The sequence below is a fragment of the Poecilia reticulata genome, linkage group LG14 (assembly GCF_000633615.1).
Source record: "Poecilia reticulata strain Guanapo linkage group LG14, Guppy_female_1.0+MT, whole genome shotgun sequence".
NCBI classification, from domain to species: domain Eukaryota; kingdom Metazoa; phylum Chordata; class Actinopteri; order Cyprinodontiformes; family Poeciliidae; genus Poecilia; species Poecilia reticulata.
In genome coordinates, this window is record NC_024344.1 from 5,211,642 (window position 1) to 5,236,869 (window position 25,228).

Below are 25,228 nucleotides of genomic sequence, written 5' to 3' on the forward strand. Positions count from 1 at the left end.
AGAAGCTAACAAACACTGAATAGAAGAAGAAGAAGAGCTGCCATAGATACTGTTGCAGACAAGCATGATTTAATGTTACACAATACAGTTTTACGAAGTTGCTCAAAGTCTAAACTGGCATTGTTGTGCATTTAAGGTGTAAAGTTTACCTTCGACCAAATGCATCCCATAGGCATCCCAGCGCCACCCTTTTATAAAAATGTCCACCAGCGCCCCCTGCCGTCCTCTGAACGCCCACGTTGAGAACCGCTAATTTAGAATAACCAGAATAGCACTCAATGACTTCCTCAAAGTTTGGGTCACAACTTCACAACCTAGTTTTTTTTTAATTTCTTAAAAAATATTGAAAGCCATGTATCTTCTTCTTTCCATTTCACAATTATGGATTGCTCTGTATTAGTTTATAACATAAAATCCCAGTAAAATTTGTAGCTGTAATGTGAAAAACTGTCAAAAATTCAAGGGTTTTGCACAAATTTGCCTGGCATTACACTATAATCTTGTCATGTTACAAACCTGGAAGTAAAAATTGAATGATTTATATTGAACTTGAATGTTCTTGTTTCAATTCAGGGACTGATATTCACTGAAACTGATGCCAGGTTCTCAAAAATGATGAATGAGCCCTAACCTCATCTGTACCTCTTATCTTCGGAACGTGTTCCCCTTTGATTGGCACAAACAGATGTCATGGCTGCTGTAGCTAAGTGGATCCCAGGGCGTTGATTTCGGTCACATTCGCTGCGTTTAAGGTTTGTTTACTTTGCTGTGTTTTTCTGAGTGTGCGTGTAGTTGTGTTGGGTCCTCTTCATACTGGGAGAGCTTCATCCTGGGTAATGAGGCCCAGGAGGCTTTGGCCAGGCCAGTGGTGACGCTGGACAGGCTGGGCAGGGTGAACGTGTTGTGTGTTTGTGTAGTTGTAAGACTAACACTTCATACAAACACAGCGATGCTGAAGGAGAAGTGGGGATTATACCAGCCATTCGAACTTTCAGACTTTAGATTTGTTTTTTCTCTTCAAGTGTTTATTTGTCCTCTGATGCCAGGAAACACTTCGGTGCTCTGACAGAAATCCTTCCTAATCAATCAGTGTGCTGTCGGCCTGTGTGGTCTGGTTCTTTGTTGCTGAGCGGCGGGGATATGATACGGTCGTATCTCGCCTCACATAGCTGACATTCACTCTGCTCTGCGTCGGATAAACAGGGAATTCCTCCAGGGAATTTAATAGAACTACTGGCGTTCACACTGTGACCTCTGCTGGGTGGCTGACTGCGGATTATTGAAATTAGCCCCAGCACGCATCTTTGATGTGTTTATTTACTTTGACAGCTTTATTAGATATCTGTAGCCATGTCTGGGAGGACATTTGTGGTGTCATGGTATGTGGCTCATGCCATTTCTGCCCTCAAGCCCCCGAGAACATGAGTAGCTGAGCTCCCATCTGATTTTTCTGGAAAATCAATTTGCTGCATCGGTAGAGGTCTTCTGGGTAAATGCATTTAACTATGAGATTATGATTATTGTGTCAGCAGTGTCTTGTTATAGTTGATCATTGAGGAAAGATATATATTTTTTAACCTTATGAACCTATAATCAAAACGTGCCCAGCTTGATCTCACTTTGTTACAAGTCATTTGAGGTTTTATCTATAATAGTAGAACTTTATTATATTGTTTATTATATTATTAGAATAAAGTTCTATTATTTTATTGTATAATAATAAAATTCTATTCTACTATTATGTAATAGAACACAGTTTTATTGTATAATATAATAAGCTCTTTTTAAAAATTTCATTTCCTTTATTTAACCAGGTAAACCCTGTTGAGATCCAGATCTCATTTTCAAGAGGGACCTTTTGTTTAATAAAAGAACCTTGTTCTATTATTATACATAATATAACCTTCTATATCCCAAGGAACAATTCATTTCAAACACATTTTGGAATTAAACTTACTAGGTGTTAATCTAGTAACACCTAGTAGATTTCTACTCAAATCTATGTGTAAAAGTCATTATTAGGAGCATCTTTAATAATCAGTCTGTGTGGCCATTTTAGCGCTACAGTAGGAATAAATGTTGATTAAATAAAACAAATGTGATCATATATGTTATTATTTCAGATTTATTTGAAAGTCATGGACAAATCAAATGTATTTTAGTCTATCATATCTCTGCAGCCAGTAGGGCCTCATACTGCGTAATTTCTGTACAAGACTAATGTTTAGGGGGGCAAAATCCCTCTGCCCCCAAAAAAACCAACATGCTAAAAACTATTGTATCAAATTAAGCAACCACCAAAGGGAGATCCAAAAATGTCAATGGAAAAGAAAATTATACATGTAGCCCTAATACTAATACTTTATTATACTATTGCAGAAAAGCTAAAATGATGATTATGTTGACTCAGTTGGTGAAGACTTCTTATTCTGATGTTCTAAGCAGGAAGTTCAGTGACGGTGCTGCCTCAGCATTGTGGTGACACCTTGCTGTTCATTGTGCTTCATTACCACAAGCCAGTTAGACACGACACTAAAACCACTGATAAGAACAACTGAACAAAATCAATGCTTTCATCTTCTGCAGGACTTTGGGTGGCCTTCATGTTGGCCATAGCTGTTGCGCGTACCACCCACCTCAGCATTACTGCTGATGAAGCACATGCCTCCATGGTGATGGCTCTCCCTGAAGGCAGTGGCCTCACCCAGCAAGACAGTGTAACCTTACCACACTGTAAAAAAACTGTTTAAAGAATGTACTAAAGTTTCACGTTTCAGTTTGATTCAGCACCGGAGCCTTTTAGCTGATGATTGTGGCAGAAAGTTGTGACCCTGACTATTGCTGGCTGAAGTTTGGGCTACTGTATAAACATTATAAATAAGGAGGGATGTCATAATTATGATTTGTTTTATTTCTGGTAGAATAGGCATTTAGCAATGGCGAATATTGACTAGAGGTGGGGCGATGTCTTATGACACGCAAAAAACAGTAAAATATTTCTCATCTGAGAGAAGATTATCGAGTGCTGTTCAGTTGCTGGGAGCATGCGACTTGCCCCAGTTAAGTCAGTATCAGTGACAATTATCTAACCAGATATGGAGGAGAGCTTGAAACTCTTAAATTTATACCTGACTCTTATTTTGAAGTTTGAAAAGGGATTATTTCCTGCTTTGCACAGTCTGGTGTGTCTGCAAACTTCTTGCAGGGTTAACACTTAAATTGTTAGTCTTGAAAAAAGATGCAGTGAAGCAGTAGCAAACAATAAGCGCCCTGGGAATATCGACACTAGCGAGCGGTTACTGTCATGGTGCTAAAGTTGGTGTTGCAGCATATATGCACTACACTAAAGTTTTTAGCATTACCTGTCTGCTGTTTGACCACCCAAGTATTGGACTTGAGTGAGAACTTCCATATGTGGAAATGTGAAAACTGGACTGAGTTTACACTGTTCACAGATTCTATAAAACACAGTTTTTGATAAAAAAAACAAACAAAAAACAAACATTATTCATAAGAAAAAAATTGATTCTTTGTCCCATCCCTGCCACTATTGAATGAACTTGCATCTTGCTCTTGATGATGATGATTATATGCAGCTTAGTTTGCTAGGCTAATCCTAGCATTCATTCTTTGTGTTTTGACATTACTTTTTGATAATTTAGCTCTTATATTTTACAGAGTTCGCAGCTGATTATGTGGACGAAACATATATTAGTTATTCTCTGGCTTCATTAATGGAAAGTTTTGCTTGAAATGTTATAAATTTCCATGACTTGTGTTTTAATGACCATTAGATGCAGTACGACAAGAAAGTACAACAACCAATATGGTATCTCTTTCAGTGTTTCACACAATTTATTTCATTCAGTTAAATAATCCAATTAGTAATAAGTAATTAGAAGTAAATAAAATGCTTTACTGGATGGAAAACTGGAAGAGGCTGCTTCTGGAGTGGATGTTTTAACTTCCTGCAGCAGAATGACCCTACAAATATGTTGAGGTTTTTGGTTATAATGCTAAAACGTTCATGGAGTATGAACACTTTTGCAATACATTATTAAATATGTATAGCATAAAATATCTCATTGGTGTTAAAATAGTGACTTTTTAAAGTAGCCATGTGTGCAGTGTGCACATTAAGTTAAATTATGTTCAATAAATAGTTTGAGGTGAGAATACTTCATCATTTTTACCAATTGCAGTATTTATTTACTTTATTTCTAATGTTGTGGTCTAGATAAATGAATTCTTAGTGTTTGGGATCACCAGATATGTATATTGTATAATTGTTCAGGCATTCAGAAATCTAGAATACGTCATCCTGTGCCTGTTTTATAAAAAATATCTCAGAAAACTGAAGCTATTTTAGAGCAACTGATAAGCTTCATCTGACCTTGGTCTGAAAAAACACACACTGACACACATTCTCCACATTTTCCAGGATTATAAAAAAACATACAGTGTAATCCATCAGAATTTTCACATTATTGGAAAGTGCTCAAAGGGGCTTTGAGTAATCTGAGAGTATGATCAGTCAGTGTTTTTATGCTGCTGCTTGCATGTCTGGAATATGTTTTTATTCTGCAGGCTGGAAAGACTCTGTTGCTCTGCAGGTGCTGTAAACGTTTGACACATTCTTGTAGGGGAATTGAGGAAAATGGTCAAGGGGCATTGGCACTACTACTTAATTTCATTTGCTCCTTTAACAAGATTAAATCAATATTCATCCTTATCACATTATGCTTGGAATCTGTGCCCAAAGCACATCTGTCCCTTGTATTGTGGGCACAGGATATTTTCTACCAGAAAGAAGATGCCTCTGCGAATAACATATAATTAACTCAAAATGTTATGTCTGTGGTTTATGCATAGGTTGCAAGCTGTGTAGATATATTGATTGATTCTTTGTGAGCGAAATGCTGTAAAACTCGAGGGCTTGAACTTACCTTCCTTCATGTCTGCCTTTTCATTTCTCTGCAGCCTTTCTGCCCTCTGCTGTTTCCTCTGATCATTTTAGCACCACAACAATATTTTTTATTTCCATGTTTGCAGTCATTTTACACGTACGGGCCTCAATCTTTTATATTTTTTTGTAAATCCATGTTGGGTTTAAAGCATATGGGCAACTTTGAATAGATCCAATTGATAACCCATACAGTACATTTAAATTGCTTTTATTTTGTAACTTTACTCTTCACGTTACATTTTTCTGAAGCATCCATTTTAATATTATTTCTACAGTAAATACCTACATATGAATTGGACCTATTGTGATTTAGAAATACATCAAAACATTAATTGGAATAAATTGTTAAAATTGAAAGAAAATAATTTCTCAACATCTGATATGATGATGATGATGATGATGATGATGATGTTGATGATGATAATGATGATGATGATGATGATGAGGTGTTCTGGGGATGTACCACCAGGAGGAGACCCAGAGGAAGACCCAGGACAAGCTGGAGGGACTATGTTTCCTGGCTGGCCTGGGAACGCCTCAGGATTCCCCCAGGAGTCTTAGATAGACTAAAATAACTTAGATCTGGACTCTCATGAGAAAAGCAAAAACAGTAGCTGCCTCTTTTCCTTTTAAATACCATTTATGTGCAACGATGACCTGCAAACTGTGTTTTAGATTGGCATCGGGAGATTGTCTACACCAGCAGCTTTCGTTAGTGTTGTGAGCAGAGCCTGACTAAGACTGAATTGGGCTCTAAGCAGAATTTTATTTCATTTCGTCAACCAGCAACCCTCACAGAGTCAGTCACATGCAGCTTAAATTATCCAAACTTGATTGTTTGTGTATTGCACTTGAAGCGGCTGCACAGTGGCGCAGTTGGTAGAGCTGTTGCCTTGCAGCAAGAAGGTTCTGGGTTCGATTCCCAGCCTGGGGTCTTTCTGCATGGAGTTAGCATGTTCTCCCTGTGCGTGCGTGGGTTTTCTCCAGGTACTCCGGTTTCCTGACTGTCAGGTTAATTGGCCTCTCCAAATTGCCCCTAGGTGTGAGTGTGTGTGTGCATGGTTGTGTGTCCTGTGTGTCTCTGTGTTGCCCTGCGACAGACTGGCGACCTGTCCAGGGTGACCCCGCCTCTCGCCCGAAACGTTGGCTGGAGATGGGCACCAGCACCCCTCCCGACCCCACTGAGGGAAAAAGGGTGYAAGAAAATGGATGGATGGATGGATGGATGCACTTGAAGCACAAAATTTTGTGGTAATCTGGATTAAATTGAATTACTCACAGAATGAGTTTTAAATTAAATTATGAGTAAGTAAATTATAAAGGCGTTATTTTTAGGCATGACTGTAAAACATGAATATTTATCTCCAACTGTCTGATCACTTCAAGTACATTCATCAGTCATTTTAAATCCCAAATAAACCAGGCTTTTAGGTTAATTTGAACCTTTTGCTGTTCATTAGTCTTGAAATGTAAATGTAGCCTTTTTTTTATAAGCCTGAACAACAAGTTGATATTTTGACTTGTTAAGAAAATGGATGTTTTCTTGAGGGTCTGGAACCCTTAACCAGTAAATTTTACATCCACCTTCAAATGTAAAAATGTATCTAAATTTGAAACCAATGCAAATTTGGATCCAATGCATGCAACATTATGCATACATTGGATATAATAATGCAAACCATTGTTGCATTTTAGGAGTGTTTTAGGTTGCTAAAATAATAGTTTTTTTCACCTGAGGATTGAAAGGTAATTAAGTTATTTTCAGCTCGATGAGTGTTAGTTGCTGAGAATCATCCTGGTTAAGAAGCTATTAAAAAACTTCACCATGTCCAGCTAACAAGTCCATAAAAAATGAGTCGCTCAGCAATAAGGCACTCCTATCCACATGTAATCTCCACTCCCTTGACCTGCAGGGTTTCCTTTACACCCATTAGCCATTGTTTGCTCTTCTTTTCCCACCTCTCTCCATACCATAGTGTGCACTCTGCAGTGAAATGCACTGTGTTTCTGGACATGTCAGCCTTTTTACGTTTAAAAGGACGGTCGCCCTTCTGTCTGTTTTTTGTTGTTATTGTTTTTTGGCAAATTTAAATGTTTCCGATCATCATAACAGATTTTAACTTTAGACAGTGGTAACAAAGTAAGTGGAAAACATAGTTTTTAGATGATGATTCCATTAGTTGAAAAAAATAACAATCCAAGCAAATGTAGTTTTGTGTAAATAGTAATTGCACACTTACTACACTATTAATTAACCAGCAGCAACTAACTTATACTAGCAATGCACAAACTGGTTACTACATACCTCTAGAATTAGGGATTCACCCAAACAGAACCTGTCAGACAATAAGGAGCAGGCTACAAAATCTTACAAAACAACATGTCAAAACCCAGACTAAATAAATGTAAGAACAGGTCAGGAAAAAACAGACCCAACATTTATGTGTTTGGAAAGGTATTTTTTAATCCTTTAGGACTACAGTAATTGTACAAAAAAAGAACAAAAACCATGGCTCTATGGTGAATTGTCTCAGGATTACTAAAGTAGGCTGACCTACCAAAGTTACTCCAGAGTGCACTAACAACTCATCTAGGAGGTCACATAAGGACTCAAAGCAACATCTAAAGCACTGCTTGCAGTGATTGGATATTCCTAAACAGTTTTGGCATTCTGTGCATTTTACAAGACAAAAGTTGAACTGTTGTGTGTGATCTTTTATATATGAAGAAAAACTAACATCATTTCAGAAAAAGAACATGAGATCAAAAGAAAAACACGATGACCGTAGTGGGATGGTCTGGAGCTGCTTTGCTGCTTTAGGTCTCAGATGACTTTCAGTAATTAATGGAACCAGAAATTCTTCTCTCCACCAGATAATCCAGAGGGAAAATATCTGATCATCATTTTGTGACTTTAAACTCAAGCACAATTGCGTCATGCAGGAAGACAAACTTCAAAAGACACCAGCAAGTTCACAGCAACAGCTTTCTTCTGTTGTTGGAAATATTGACAGAAGGACTTTCGCTGACTGGGTAGCCAGTCAGTTTGTGGATTGGACTAAATTTGCACTTGACCCATTTTTACCTCGGCCAACTTCTCTGTAGGAACCACAAATACATTCCTCACTGCCCAGTGCAGAAATATTGACACACACATGCTGACACTGTTGATTCACTCCGGCGTACAGATTCTGTGGGTTTTGCTCTGTCAACTTTCTTTGATGGCATTAGGGAAGTCAGAGCTTAACTCAACTTTTGGGTTGGAAAACCTAAATTAATGATTTCTTTTCAAAATTGGAGAACATTAATCTCTTTAAGCTTTTAAGTGATTCCTCATCCATGTCTCACATTTTGACTTAGTTTGCCTTATTCCTCTCTGAATTTGTTGAATGAAAGATTGTTTTTGTGAATTGCAGTGTGCAACTTTCATCTCTTAAAAGCATTCATAGCCTACTTCATTTTTTCATGTCATCCACATACTAGATGTATTTAGTTACATGTTTATAGTACATGATCTTAAAATAGGTGGAAAAATCTGCTTTTCCACCTACTTTTGGAGAAACAGAACACTTGGAAAGTGTCTTTACTTGGTTAAAAACAAACAAATTCCAAAACATTCCCACTGCAAGATGCTGCCACTACCATGTTTCACTATGGGGATGGTGTGATTGAGGTGACATCGGCATGTATGCAAAAAAGTTCTCGAAACTCTTCCATAAAGGCCACATGTGTGAATTTAATGGTTTTGATAAATATTTTTATGGAAACTAGGTTGGATTAAAGAAGCTGCATAGAGATACTTGTCTCACTTTTAATATTGAAAACCATGTAATTTTCATTTCCCTTTGCAATCATGAATAGTTGATATTTGTACTTTCCACATCCATATTTCTTTTATTGATTAAGGATGGTTTTCTGTGGGATTTTATTTTTGCATTTGCAGAATTCAAGATGATATTTTTTAAGACATGCCACCATGTAGGCATGATGCATGTTTCAGTCTTAATGTTGCATGCTCTGAGCTGCTTGGCCTGAATCTCTGAGGGCTGCTAAAAATAGAATATGAGGAGCAGACAGAAAGTGGCTGGATGGAGAAAAGAAAAAAATGAGCCGAAGAGCGTACATGTTAGCAGAGAAGGCATGGTGATTTAAGGACATTTTCAGTGAGAAAGGGGGAGGTGAAGCAGAAGCATTTGTCACAGCCTTTAGTCACATGATCTGTTAAATCATTGATTAGTGTTGAACTCACTAACCCAGCTTCTGTGTGCAGAAGCAGATATTGACTTCTTGCGGCTATTCTGTCACTGTAAAGGAGAGCATCTAGAAAATACTGTCATGAGAAAATGTTAAAACAAAACCAGTAAAAAATACCTTTTTAAATTTGATTTAAATAAATGCTGTTTTTATGAATTAATCTGGTGTTCTCCTGATTTTTGATGAAACAACCCTATGGTAAGATTAAAGGAGCAGCCAGACGCCTTAATCTGTAGCAGCTCATGAGTCTAGGAAGTCAGTCCACAGAGGTCGCAGCATAAGTTTACATCAGCGARTTTAATATATCAAAAATAGTCTACATTTAAAACAGCTGCCAACAAGCCCACGTCTGGCCACCCAAAGAAGTTCACCGTGAAAGCAGAGGGTAGAATGCTAAAAAAACATTTTCAAAAACCCTAAAAAACCATCACAAGAAATAGCAGGCTCTGAAAACTGTTAAAAATACACGACTGAACAATCAAAAAGAGGCTACTCAAACTTACCTTTCCTTACCTTACCTGTATGAGGAAACAAAGAAATGTTTTTTTCAGAGAGAACATATAAAAAGACCACGAGTCTTGAAGTAATGTTCTTAGGACAGGTGAGTCTAAAATTGAATTATTTTGACACTAAACAGAGGACGTGTTTGGCAGAAACCAAATACAGCATTCCAGAAAAAGTTTTTCAAGACTAATGTTCTGGTCACTGAATGTGGACATGTAACTGCTGTGTTTGTGAGATTCTCCAGCCGCTCGAGACAGGCCAGTAAAAATATCACTAAGCACCTCCATGACCCTCAGCATGCAGTTTTTTGCTATATAGTTTTTACTCAGCATGACCACATTGCTTATATGACCGAGTTTCCTAACCTCAAATGACCCGCCTGGAAGTAAAGGGGCAGAAACTCTGTCCTCCTCCTCCTCCTCCTCCTCCTCCTCCTCCTCCTTTTTAAGTCCCAAGAAGACAACGGGGTTCTCCACAGCAGCAGTTGTTCATTCCTGTAACTGCAGCAAGATCTGATTGCTCCCAGAGCAACGAACGCCCATGCTTCGCTGTGTATTTGTTCAGAAAACCAGATCCCATCTCTGTCAATCGTTTTGTTTTGATTGGCTTCTTGACCACTGGAATGTGTTGGATGGGTGTTTTGATTGGCTGCTACGCCGAGACGGACTTCCTGCAGGGCTCCTTCTCCCTGTCCAGACTAAAGATTGACCCCATGGACAAGCTTTGTATCATTACAGAGGAGAAATACAAAACTGACTGGCTTAGTCGAAGTCCAGTAGTTTTCTCACAGAAGAGTTCAGTTTCTTTTTCATTCCCACACTGCAACTTGTTTTGTGAAGCCTTGCCAAAAACGGTGATATGCAGCTGTGATGCTAAATTTCACAGCATAAATAATGGAAATTTTAGTAATAAACCATTTAAACAAAATTTCCTTGTTAAATTCTGCATAAATGTGTCCCTTTTTACCTTTTTCTCACATTCAGACCACAAACTTTAGTGTAGTTTTACTGGGATACTATGACTGACCTGTAGCTTAGCTGTGAAGTTGATGAATGGTTTACAAGAATTTTTATTAATAAATCTAGGTAAATTATTGCATGCCTCTCTTAATTGATACATTGTAGAATCACATATTGCTTAAGTACAGTTGCATGTCTTGTGATATTTTTTAAAGTGAAATGTCTGCCCATTCCACTTTGCAAAGTAGCTCAAGCACAATCAGACTGAAATGAACATGAATTTTTAGATCTAGACTTTGACTAGGCTGTTCTTACCAATGAGGGAACTGTTAGTTAAATAATTTTATTGTAGCTCTTTAGGGTCCTGAGAGAAAATGTTCTCCCATAAATGTGTGATCTTAAGTTCAAGCACAACGTTAAACAGTGGAGCAATTATCTGAGGCACACTGATGGCTAAAAAAGCAACAACAACAAAACAGCAGCTAAGGTTTTGGCATGGCCTARTGAATGTCCAGACTTATGTCTGATTGAGACGCTGTGGCATGATGTTAAACCTTGTTCATTCTCAAAAACTCCCCAGTGAGGCTGAATTAAGTAAAGTTTGTTTGATGATCTGAAAGGTGTGTGATAAACAGCACAAACAAAAAAAGGACAAAGTTCTGTATGGTGGTCAGAGTAAAGAGGAACTGAATGCATGTGTTATGTTTAGGTAAATTGGTGTCCTTTTTAAAAAAAGGAGCAACAATATTTGCAAAACCAAATAAAGACATAAGTCTTACTACACCTAATGAAATGCTAAAAGGAAATTAGGTGCTTCTAGGTGTTGCTAAATCGTCTAATAATCGATTGTGTAGCTTCTCTCCATCTGCTCCTGAACTCCTGTGTGTTGGTGGTCTTGTCAGTTGACTCTGCCTTTTGTCTCCTCTGAGCTCCCCGGTTCCTCCACCCTTCGGTCACTCACTCATCGTCTTTCATTGCTAGCTTTTTTAAAAAAAATTTTTTATCACATCTCTCGTCTCAAAACACTTTTCCTCTCATCACTGCTGAGTATCAGAGTCAGACATGACTCTAGTCCAAGACACAGAAGGGTAAAATGTAGGAAGGTAAATCACCAGGCCGCTCTATCGTACTGTCACCGGACATCGCAGACCAATGACTACACATTGGTCTTCCGTCAGCAAGTGTCAAGAGTTGAGGTAAAATAAAATACTGTTATTTCAAGGGTAAAAATAATAGCTCCAGTGAAAATTTAGATCCCTACCTCTAGCAGACGGCCCTACAAGCAAAGTGGTGTTTGGTATCGACATGACCTCAAGATTTTGCTGACTGCCAGAGATGTCAAGCATGTTTCAACAGGCCGAAATGCCGAATCAGGTCCCTCCTCACAGGGTCCACGCTGACCTGCAACTCAACACCACAAACAGGACATCCGACGGTGTCAGGCAGAAGGCAGCTGAGGAGCGTTCTGGACCGTTGTGATGGCTCTGTCTGGCATTCCTGGGATAACACGGGAAGAACTTGGGTCTTAGGAGGAAATTCCCAAACTCTTAACCTGTCAGAGGGGGTGAAAGTGCCTCAGAAAAAGAAACGGCTTAAGCACTTTCACTTTAGGTTGTCAGACTGAACATGATGGGTGTTTAAAGAGAAACTCTGTCTTAGTTATGTTAGTTATGTCTGATGTGCAGATGCTCTGTTTATGATGGAAAAGTTGTGCAGTCAATGGAAGAAATTTTCACCAAAATGTAAATAGGAAATTGTAATGAATCAATTTCTTGAACTTTACAAAATCTGTATGAGGCATTCTGATTCTGAAAATGTGTGAACTTCAGGTCAGAACTCATGTTTGGCATTGTTTTGCTGAAACTATGTCTTCCCGGATGAAGACAATAATTAGTTGGTATGTTGATATATATTATTCTGCAATAATTCTGTGTCCAGTGGCAAAAAAATGTCATTGTTTTTAACCCAAACAAAATTTCCACCACTAATTTATATTAATCCTGTCACCTCATCAGTGTGATGATGAGGAGACTGGAACCTCATAGTTCCAGATTAGGTCCTGCTGGAACAGAACATCACAACCACTGATCGCAGATGTATCATGTTTACATTAACTTTTTTTTTTTTTTACTTAAAAGATTTTGTTCAAATGTAGTGCACTTCCTCAATTAACTGTTGCTACCAGGCACTGCATTGAAATGGTCAGTTTGCATTTTCATGGCAGGGTTTCAGGCCATTCTCCAGTGAATATCTAATATCTGTGTTGTGCCACAGTGACTGGGTGCAGTCAGATGTGCGCTTGAATGAGCACATAAACTCTGGCTTGTTCTGGCGACAAGCAGGACAGTTGCAACTTGTGTGCATGTAATGTGTGGTATGGCTGAGTGTTATTACTACGTATCAAGCAGATTGAAAGTGAAACCAGATTGACTGAAGAATAAAGTTATTTTCTACTGATCATGTAGGTTTTGTGTGTGTGCGGATGTGCGTACGTGTGGTAGTGAGAAAGAGAGAGAGAGAGAGAGAGAGAGAGAGAGAGAGAGAGAGAGAGAGAGAGAGTCTTTGCACATGGGGAGGGGGGGGAATCCGCCTCTCACATCTGGCTCTGTAGCTCACATGGAGAAGTTATGTTGAAACAGTGCGTCACCTTCGCTCTGTAAGCGACTGGATGTAGGGATGCGGGATCGGTGAGATTCTGGCTTTTTGGGGGGCCAAAGAGACCTTTTCTGCTGGTGCAGGGAGGTGACGCAGCGCGGAGCTGTATAGCCTGGACCAGGTGAAGCGGTGACGGTCACTGCGGCAGGAGCAGCCGGGGCACGCTGTCCCAGCCGGAGCCGGAATACAGGAGAACCGGAGAAATCTTATGCTGATTAACGCTGATTTTAGTCCGGGATTCGTGATAGTATTAATAATGCGTCCGGCTGCACCGCAATGACAACACAGCGAAAGTCTGTCAGTAAGCTACAGCTGCGGCGGTCGATCAGTGAGCAGCTGCGGGACTCCACGTCCAAGGCTTGGGATCTGCTGTGGAGGAATGTCCGGGAGAGGCGACTCGCAGGTCAGACATCCAAACGTCAAAAATCAGACAGGCTTAACATGTAGATAAATTAGAATCTATACTACACGGCAATCACGCGGAGGACTGGAGCTTCTTGTAAAAMATTTTCTTTTGAAATTAATAATCTGAGCATCTTAATTCATGGAAAATCCTGCTGTCTTGCCAGATCATTGAGATAAAGTTAGTTTTCCTCAGCTTAATCTCATTTAGTCCTGCTGAACCCACGGCAATTTGTAAAAATATCGACAGACGGGACGAAAGTTTATTTCCAGTCCCAGCTGCATACAGCCTGGTGGCGTCATGCGCAGAGCGCTCCCTGATTATTTTGGGAAGGTCATTGTCAAATTTAGTGCTCAAAACAGCGCAGGCATGTGCTGTGGAAAGGAGTACAGCAGCGCTTTCAGATGCCGGTCGTTCATATTTGATAGGCTATTGATTTTTTTTTTCTTTCTAGACATTTTTTGTAATTCTTAACGATTATATTAGTGAGCTAGTCCCATTTATTATTTCGGGTCTCACAGCCACAAGAGTGGGCTGTAACATGAGCGCTAATGCACCAAGTTTAGGAGGGTCAGCAATCAGTTTCCTCTGTGTTTACAGTGGCGAGCTGGAAGCGCACACTCTGGATATAGGCTGTGCGTCAGAGAGGGTGGAAGAAAAGGGGGGGAAAAAAGAGTAGGAGAGAGGGAGCTGCAGCTGTCCACTCGGTTTAATGCAATTACGGAGATGTGCGGCACTTAAACTGATTGAAGTAAAAATATTCCCACATTCAGGATCCATCAAGCCTCCACAGACCAAGTGGGCATAGCTGGTCTCCCAAAGTATTATGAGGCCCTAAGCAGAATTTAATTTGGGGTCCGACTTCCAGTTAAGTACCCCCACTCCCCCCCATCACAGCAGACATCCTTCTATAATATATATATTATAGGAAAACAAGTTCATATTCATTTAGAAACCTTATTAATGTTTTAACTCTACTTGGCAGTAGAATCAAAAACGTTTCATTCCTGAAGTCCTCTCATTTATCTTCCATCTTAATAGAAACAAGCAATWACAACTATTTTGTCTAAAAGTGTAAAACAATGATCTATTCAACATGATATTTAAATCTTTTTTCCCTGACAASCACAGTAAAGACTCACCCTTCATTAGCACAAACTCTCTCAGGATTTAATGCTAGCACTGTTGCTAAACTAGCAAAGTTATCAGGATACAGACTTAAATTAGCGCTCCAACATATAAACTTTCCCTACCACAAGTCCAGAAGTTCAAATCTTTTGTTTCATAAAACCCAGACAAATGAATCAACCTTACATTTCTCTGCTGGACTCCACACACAACAAATAAAAAAAAAAAGTCAACTGGATCAACATTCTCAGAAAATACCTTTTCAAAACAATTAGGTTGAATTGGTTAAACATTTCACAAATTTATTTGTGAAATTCATTTAACAAAGTTACTTTTTGTGGTGTTGRACACCAAATTAATTTTACGACAGCACCTTGCCACCCTGTAATCACCTTCACTCATTTTCATTTTCATTCCTTCATTTTTTTCTTTAAACTAGCACTCACAGGTTCCCCTGTGCTTCACTGCTCCTCTCAGACTGCTGCTGAACCCATCAGCTCAGAGGCACACAGTCCACATCTGTMTGGATCAGATTTAAAGATGGRGAATCCTTAAAATTCAGGCATCTGGCTGTACAACTATGCTGGTATTTAACAATGCATTTTCCACTCTGCTATAGTCAGTGAGGGGAGGTAGGATATCCAGGTTAGTCAAATGGTTTCAATGTGGGGGGAGAAAAAAAACTGAATGGATAAATAGTCTCAAAACATACTTCAAATTATGTAACTGGAGTGATATCTGCTAAAAGAAAAAGTGTGCTAAAATGTACTCAAAAAATTACCCAGAGTAATAAAAACAGACTGCGATGTTGAAATAAGAAGTAAAAAGTAAACTGAGACACACACACACACAAAAATGGGGCAGACAAAAAAAAAAAAAAAACCAGAATGAGTGCGTGGTGGGATTTAGTTGTAATTCTACAGATCTGTTGGATTAGGGAAACTGGGTGTCTCCCCCTGCATATGGGATTTGGGGGGTTTAATTCCACATTTGTGAATGCTTAAGTGAATGTGTGTGTGTTAGTTTGTTAGTAAGCATAGATATACTCAAAGGGATTTACACAAGCAAACAGCTTTATCATTAATCATCTCCACCCCCAGCTCATGGATTGCTCCYCTGGCCTTTTCTTTCATTGACGCTGAATATTTGGCTGCCTGTCTGGATGTAAAATCCAGTGAATACACACCAGCAATCCACATGAATACTTTCGTTTTGGTCTTGTGGAGCTTTCTGCCACTTGACTTCCTGTCAACAGGTTGATTTTTAAAGACACAGAGCCACATGTGTTGATGGGGGTGTTGAGGTGTTGTGTTCATTGTTGTCTGACTTACTGGTGCTATGAGGCAGGTGGTTTACAGAACTCTGCGTGTTTTTGTTTATATTTTGCTTTTAAATGAAGAGTTTAAACTTTAAATTTTGCTTTTTGGTGACCACTTTTGTCTCCTTTTCAGTTTAATGAATATRTGCTATTGTTGCTAATTGACAGCTTTTTAATTCATTTAGTCTAAATGGGAACAGGAGTTATTATGAACTTTTCTTTGATTTCTTGTTTTATCAGACTACAACATTAAAGAATTATGGATTGCAAAGGATATTTTGATACATAGTTCCATTCATACCTTCTGGTATTTTTGGAAACAGRCCCATAGCAACACATATCCTCCACCTAATAGCATAAAATAGACACCATTTAATGGTTGCCATGGAGACTTGGTGACCCAAAGATTTCACTCTTTGTTGCTGTTTCCAAACTATGAACTTTGCACATTTCTAAAAATAATATTACTAAGCTACTGTCACATTTTTTTGATGACTTAGTCTGCAGTGACTTCATGTGTCACTTCTGTAACAGAGCAGTTATGCTCTGAATCAGAACTGAAGATTTTTCTTTGAGAGTTTCCAAAAGTCTTCCTGAATTATGACTCGGAAATGAACCATTGTTCCTTCTTTGCAGTGCAAATCAAAGTTTTCCTGTATTTCCTCCAGAGGGCAGTGTGATCAAATCAAGTCTCAAATATTGTTCTGTACAACTTTTTCTCACTTTGTGAATCAGGTTATTCGGTGTTTAAATATAATTTATGATTCAGTGAAAGACTTTGCAAAAGCTTTTTGCTGTTACTTTTTGTCAGGCGTTCTACTGCATTAGCAGAGACCATCAGCGTATAGATGAGTTTTCCTAAGCGTGACATTAGCTTGACGTTGTAGATGCAGAGAACATTTCTGAATGGCATTAAAAGTCCCACTCAGCTGCAGAAACAATAGCTTCGCTCCTTCCATACATACATTCCTCTGAACCCTCTCTCTCACACCCACATACTCTCTATTGTTCTGTTCCTTCCTTGTTTCACATCGGGATGTTGGGATCATATTTTTTTCCACGTCTACATCCCGCCGATCACAGTCATGCACATATGCCTGGGGCATGTACCAAATAGTTTCTCTGGAAGAACTTCAGGAAGCAGCGAAGAATTCCCCCATCGGCTGCTGGTCACGTGATTGAAGGAAACAGCTTGTGGATGTAACTGCTTGTGACTTTGTCCTCCTCCCTGTATCAGTCGGGCAGCTTGTGTGTGGGAGGAGAGAACAAGGACGGTCGCCTGAGTYAGGTGGTACCATGAAGTTTGTTGAAGAGGGAGGAGGAGGAGGAAGAGAAGGGAGTGTGGCTTCCAGTGAAGACATGTTAGAGGCAGGAATTCTTAAGAAATGCTCCCATAATAAGTCATCAGCGCAGGAGAGAGGAAGGCTTGCATTAATATGGATGATGTTGATGCTACAGTAGTTATGGATCCATCAGGACAGGGCAAAGGTGAAGAAAGGGCAGAAACTTCAGGGAGCAATATGGATCCTGCAGACAGCGCAGAAAGTACCAAAGGGGAGGATGCTGCTGGACAAACTGCATACCCTGTGAGCTTAGCCTTTGCTGACAGAGTGGACAGCATGACGKCCGAGGCACAGTGTGCTGACCCTACATATGACAGGAGTGGAAAATTAGAAAACACTATTGACAACATGGACCAGAGTGCCAACAGCGGCAGCAACGAAGGTGGAAGTGACAGCGACAGCACCAGCGAGGGAACCTGTCTGGAGGCCATGACACCTGACGGTCAGGACTACTACCTGAGGCTGGGGAACACGCCTCGAAGGCGCTCTGCCCTCCGCCTGTCACGCATCATCGCCCGAAAGCAGCTTCTGCGCAGGCTGGCACAAGGTAGTCAGAGAAAGTGATGTGAGGAAGTCCTAATAAATGCTTTAATGGTCGATTTGWGTTTGAAGAACCAGGATCAAAGGGAGACAGTTTGTATTTTTAATCAGCTGAGATGGAGGCAGATGCAGCTTTACGCAACGTGAGACTTTGATCAGTTGTTCAAACATAGGAAGGAAGCTTCTGATTGCAGCCTCTTCATGTCAGATTGTGTCTTCCTTGTTTAAGATTTTTTYYCCCTATATTTGACTTATGTCATAGCAATTTGCAACACATCAAAAATTTATTGCTATAGCAACCTGGTACTTGACGACTTCAAGCTTAACTTTTAAGAACTCTTTTGGATTGTAATCAGCTCAGACCTGACTGAATGTAGGAAGTCATTTCTGCACCAAATATGTTTTTCAAGAATCTGAAAAGAAGTCTAAAGAAACCATGAGGGCTTTCAGTGTTATTGTTTTGTCTGTGTTTCTTCTACTTAACTGGTCACTTCCTTTACTTCCTGTCACATGACYCGTGTTTGCCAATATGAAAACACAAAATTCAACAGAACAATGGCGACAGCTCTTTCGCTGCTTAGCTTCTGTTTTTTAAAGAAGGAATTACATTTTTAGTCCTCTTAGCTTTATTATCTGTTCTATCCACTCCTTTTTGATGTTGAATGAGCCTACAGCTAAATGTCAGAAGGAGAAATATGTCAAGAATGCCGATAGAGAAGCATGTTTCTACTTGTACAGAGTGATTATGTGACCTTGTTAGCTTTCCACTACCTCCTTCTTGCACTAATACATCCGTTTTGACCTTAACCTTCTTAACATGAATGGATAAATGATCAATTAGCCGAGTATCTGTGAGACTGGAACTCCTTTTAAATGAAATACCAGAATCCCTAAACACCTAACAATACTAAGACAGAGGTGAAAGCAGATATTTATATATCTGGAATAAATAAACACAGTAGTTTTTTATTCACTCTGTTGGAATTTCACGTTGTCTGAGAAAAAGGCCAGAAAAAGTCATTTTCTGGTCAGCTAGGATTACCCAAATTATTTTGGTTTGCTGAATTCCAGAATAATGAAAGAAGGAATTTCAAAATGTTCTTAAAATTCATACAATTACATACATTTCTTTTTGTATTTTTCAGATTKACTTTTTTGGATGTCCTTTTTACAAGCTTAGCACAACAATTAGCTCTAATTTTAGCTCATTCATCCTGACAGTAACAAGGGTGGGATTTTAAAGCTGCCTTTCTCATACACACCTATTGAGTTCTTACCAATTTTTTAAAAATATGAACTTAGTCAGGGCTTTTGTTGTTCACTCCGAGTGCTGACTTTGCTGAACAACTTTGTTGCTTATTTGATGGTATGATAGGCCTACTGTCATAGTCCAKTTGGAAACAAATCAAATCAAATTTTATTTGTATAGCACAGGGACAGGGGCGGAGCTATGGAGGGGTGCTGGGGGGTCGGATGGGGGGCCCGGGTCTGGAGGTGCCAGGGAGGGAGGAATGGTTTCAAGTCGCTTAAATGTCTGATTATAGACGGAGAAAGTGCGCCCTCGCCTGTTGAGAAAGGTGTATTTAATGTTAAAGTCAACAGTTTCAGTTTCGYGGCAACGRGTGTGCCGCGCTGACAGAGAGTAAAAAGATAGGAGTGATTTTGAGTTGTTCGCCTGTTCGGGGTTATTTTACCTTTGCCGTAATTTTACCATTACAGCCGTTGTAATTTCTGAACGTTCAATAAACGACAAAATTGGACTAATTACCTCGTTCTTTTGCGAGTATACGTCATTCACAACAAACATCAAATAGGACAAATATATTTTATGAAGTATTTAACAAACAAATGGCTCCTACAGCGAAAATTATGTGAAATTAAATGAATTGTCCAATATAAAAAAATAGTTTGGTACTCTCTGGCATCTTTCCTTGAGCACAGAGTCTGAGAGGAGCTTTACCAGCTTTTCCTCTATCAAACATGTTGGTAACTGTTTTCATCTTTGATTTARTGGAAATATTGATGTTGATGAGACTTTCTCCAAAATGACAACTGTATAGAATGTTGAATTATTGTTAGATTGGAACATTTTAATGGATGAGGTCAATTCCCCTTTTCACCTTTTCATAACTTTGTGGAGTTAGTTGATTCATTCATGTTTTCAAGAACGAAGAGCCACTGGGATCTTTTTTAACTGCTGWCAATTTAAAGCGATTTTCTATGTCCTACAAATAGTCTACTGCAAGGAGATTTTATGACTTCAGTAAATATCCAACATCAGGAATCATGACCTCTCAAACTTTATAAGAATCAGCTGTTTAGAATAGGGATCAGAACCAAAATAAATGGAAAAAGGTTTATAACACTTCTTTTAGAATGTGCAATGTCAGATCTATTCAACCTTAAGGATGATTTAAAGTACAATGTAAATTTGTAGAACAGTTAGAAATYAGTGGAATTGAGGAGGCGCAGTGATTTGTGTTGTGTTTAAGAGTTTAATGTTGTGTAGATATGAGCTGTTTGAGGCTCTCTGATTGGTGGTTGGTTGTTTTCTTCAATATCTGCCCTTTTCCTGACAGTAGAACAACAAGGCTCCYGAATCATCATCTCATACCTGTAGTTCATTTATCTGCTTTCTGATAAACATTAAATTGAAATAATTTTGGGTCTGGTGTTTAATTGAAAGTTTAAACTGCTTCCCAGCTTTATACATGTTCAGTTGTCCTTCTGTTYGTTTGTTAATTCACTCTTTTCGTCCAGCAGTTCCTGAATTTTAGTGATTGTCCTGCTTTCAAGCAACAGCATTAACATGAACTTAAGTTTGTTTCTGTTTTCATACAAGTTGAAAATAGAAAACCTATAAGAGGATTTCTGTGCAGCCAAAGTTCAATCGGGGATTGAATAGATGCACAAGATGYGACAGGTAGAAACAAATCTTTTYATCCAGCCCTGCCCTGAGGCCATGGATAGTCAGACTGAATATGAATACAATGCTGGAACACCTTTCTTTGACACCCTCTGCTGGACAAAAGGTTGCATCACCAACCACCGARCCTGATGACCTTCAGTCGCCTTTTCTTTTGTGCTCTCGTTTAAATTCAGGCAGCGAGCAGCCACTGTAGTGCCGGTTCTCTTAATTATTTTGGCCAACCACTTGATCATAAATGTTTTACCATTTCTCTGATGTTGCGTGTGTGTCTGTGTTTTTGTCTGTGGTCCATCCCTGTGTATGAGGAGGCTCTATGTCTGAACCTGCACTGATTTCATGCCAGTATTGATTCTGTTTTACAGTGCATTCCTGAGGGCAGGACATCATAGCAGATGTAGCTCACGAGACRGGACAGGCATATTCCATTTTATCCCTCCCCCATCCCTCTCTTCCTGTCTCCTCACTCCTCCACTGTCTTCTTCAATCCTTTTTCCTTTTTTTTTGACCTTTCGATGTGAAGGACTAAGTGCTTTAGCTTATGTGGGAATATGGCTRCTCTCCAGACTGCCTGTGTTTGCAGTCTTTGACTGTTAAGCCTCCTTTGTCAGTTACTGGTGACGGTGTTACTACAAGGGCTCGTCCTAATAAACATATCGAACAATGCACATATCATTGTGTAAACAGTAGCAAAATATTTAGCAGTTTGCTGTGCTCTGAAAATGTCAGCTTAGCTCAGGAGCTTCCTGCTGCAACCGCTGTTCTTAGTTCACATGTTGCTCTGGATTCATGGGAAATTAGAAGCAGGAAATGATGTCATCCAAGCCACTTTAGGGTCCCTGGGACCTAGAGACCCAATAGTAGGTGGGCATATGACAGAAGAAAACTGTTAGTGACATTGAAAAAAGGCAGGAAATAAAAAGCAGAGGAAATGACTATGCTTATGAGGTCACTGGGTGGCTTTTGTTCAGTCTTTTATGTAACACCACTGGCACCCTTGTCATGAAAGGAATTACCTTTCACCCTCTTTGCTCCACACTTGGATGCCCAAATTGATATGCTTACACACAAACTCACAGCTCCTCATTCGCATACCATCCAGCAGCCCTGTTGGCTGTGGTTCTGGTCCTCAGCAGGACTGCAGTGACATGAAAAAGATTTGGGGGGACACACTGCGGGCGCCTCGGATTAGCTCCGTCTGCCTGTGTGCACTGTTGTGTTTTACAGCCAATACCAAACATGTTTGTGTACTAATTAATCTCTTGATTAAATTCTGCACAGATGAATAGTGGGGCTTTGTTCCCACACTGACGGGAGCCTAGGCTTTTGTTTTTCTGCAGGAACGTGAAAGCACAGTTGGCAATTACACATGCTCCAACACTGTGATGAAGCATGTAATTGTGTGCTTTTTAAATATTAGCTTGGTGATAACATGCCCATTATTTATTTTTTTTTATTTTGATATTTTAGATGCAATTTGTACTGAGCGTAATTAGGAATTATTGGCAGTAGGCTTTGTATAGCCTACTTATGACAAGTCATAAATGTAAAACTTCAAAAAATATTGTTTTTTTTTGTGGGTTAAAAAAAAAAACTTGTGCAAAAATTGCTCACACATCTGTAACCCATTTCAAGGATTTGGTGCCACGAGTTTATGAGTTTTTGAATCTTTTTAAAATTCTGTGGAAAAAGGTTGAGGATTTCCTGCCATCTGTCCTTGTTTTGCCTCTCAGTGTAGATTTACGATTTTTAACCCGATTTTAACTTTTCAACCAATCTGACACTGAGTAAATAAACAACCGGTGTGGTATGTCGTCGTCACTGGAGTTTTCTCACAAGATCCGTTCATCTGGACTCCCCAGCCCAGCCGTCCGACCGTCTCATCCCTGTTTTTGCATTCTCTGACTCACTGAGGGCAACATCTGTGCTGTTTTACATTTACACGCCAATGAGTCCAGTCTGCTGGATGTGTCTGAGTGGATTCTCGCTCCCATTGTGTGGGTGAAGCATCACAAAGAAACCAAGGTCAAAGTCTGCTTGTTGTCCTGTACGCTGGTGGGCTTGGCTGACATGTGAAGTTAGCATCCAGTAACTGATGGTCTGCAACCTCGAGGGGTGCAGCCTATGTGAACGTCAGCTGAAATGAGTCATTTCCTGCATGAATGCAAAGAAGATGTGGACTTTCTTCGAGGAGCTTGAGTGGGAGAGATGGGATTGGGATGTTTCTGTCGATGGATGAAAGAAAGTGTGCCAGCGAGTGTTTTTGTTTTATAGAAAGATGTGAGGGAGAAGAGATGAGAGGTACCACAAGAAGGAAAAATATAGTTTGATCGTGAAAGTAAAGATTTAAAAAGGAGTTTTCCGCTATGTGAATGAAAGGGAAGGAAACAAGAGCTAGATGACTTGCAGGAATTATTTCTGAAACATAAGTGAAAAGAAGAAGGAAGAGGTCGGAGAAGCGTATAAATAGAGAGATATTGTATGTGCCGTCCAACAGAGATGAAAGTTTGAGAGAGGAGGTTGAGTAGAAAATTAGAGGGAAGGGAAAACCTGCATGGAGCTGAAGAAACAGAGGCAGAGCCGTAAACACATGGGTTGCAGAGCCAAGGAGGAAGAAAACACTGAACTGTCGCCGCTGTTTGATGGAAAGCTCCAAAACACAGCAGATAGATGTTCCCTCGGATGGAGATGAAACTTCAGCTGGAACAAAGGAAACATAGGAGCTTGTCGTTCCCCTCACGATGAGGGCTTCCAGTAAGTTTTGATTGGAAAATAGAGTTGTGCCTCATCGGATATTTGATTTCTCTCTACTTTCAGAGAGCTACAAGCTGCAATATTTTGTCCCCACCTTTACTTCGTATGTGATTTAGAGAGAAGAGTTATTCAAAGAATGTTGGAAGAGGGATGTAATTGCTAGATTGTGGCGACAGTGTCATTTCCTCTGACCGTTCTCATCTCTGATGGTGAGGGACGGAGCCTTTTTATTGCCCCGCTGAACCTTGCCAACACCTCCAAACTCTAGTGAGTGAGAAAAGTGAGAATGAATGAGTGGGAACTTGACTGAGAGACAAGTTATTTATAGTAGTAAACTTTGTTTTGGACAAGTACAAGCTTTATTTTCTGCGCATATTTGTCCTGAGACATCCTGTACCATCTGTACTGGTACTCATTCATACTCATTCTTTCCAATGCCATGCATTAAGGTGCTAAAGCATTCTTAAAAACTATGCATGCTGTTGGAAATGCTTTTGATTCTTGGCACAAGCTTCTTTAGGTTTTCTTTGTCAGCACAAGGAGCGGCTTTAATAAGTGTCTGCTCATAAAGAAAACGTATATAAACACACCCAGATTTCTCGGTTGCCAGTTAAGCAGCGTGTGTGATACATATGCCAGCGGAAAAAGCAGTAAAACAAAAGCCTGTAAAAATGTTTCATGCTTGCTAGGCACCCTGTGCCTGCTTTGGTGCAATGTGTTATGCCTGGTACATTTATCCGAAAACAGCTAAACGAAATGTGGATGGGTTACACTGATAAAGTGAAATTGTGCTACCAGCACACTTAAGAAAACGCTTGTCTCTTTACTGGCAGATTTCCGGTTTTCCCAGTCTCATCATTCCATTAATTTCCCAAAGRAAAAATGCATCTCAGAAATGTTTTCCTTAAGTAAAAGCATCATTTCCAAGAGGGATATCACGCATAAGAACAGTGCAATGTCTTTGACTTGATTTATGTCTGTTTAGTCATACAGTGTCTTGTAAAAGCATCCACATCCCTTGAACTTTTTCACTTGTTCTCCAACCAGCTGCTCTTAGAAGTTACACAATTAGCAAACAGCCTTTTTACMCGGGTAGTTTTTTTCTCAAGCATACCAAAATGGTGTTCTGGTCAGAATAGATWWWAAARAAATCACTCAATAACCTTCTGAGTAATTTGAAAAATGCTGTGTGAACAGACCAGTCGCACTGTGAAGCATKGTGGTGGTAGTATCATGGTTTTCTTCAATCGGAAGATGGTCAGAATTGGTGGGAAGGCTGATGGAGTTAAATACATGGCAATGCTGGAAGACAAGCTTCAAATGGTTTACCTTTTAGCAGGACATTGAGCCCAAACATGCAGACACGGACAGTTAATCCAGATTTACATTTGAATGATGAACTGTCACAAGTATTCAAAATTGATATTCATAGAAAGTTTCCATCCAATCTGTCTGATCTTGACTTAGTAGAATCAGCA

General features: G+C 39.6%; 1 protein-coding gene across 6 annotated transcripts in view; it reads left to right on the plus strand.

Annotated features, from left to right (window-relative positions):
- LOC103475687 (stAR-related lipid transfer protein 13) overlaps positions 1-25,228 on the plus strand; it is a 56,684-nt gene that overhangs the window by 20,308 nt on the left and 11,148 nt on the right. The window contains exon 1 of one of the 6 annotated variants that reach the window (XM_017308728.1): positions 17,156-18,077. The exons of the other annotated variants lie outside the window; for them this stretch is intronic. Coding sequence (XP_017164217.1) covers positions 17,624-18,077 — 454 coding nt within the window. The 5' untranslated portion in view covers positions 17,156-17,623. Of the gene's footprint in view, positions 1-17,155; positions 18,078-25,228 lie in introns of those variants that run through there. 6 annotated transcript variants of the gene reach the window in all.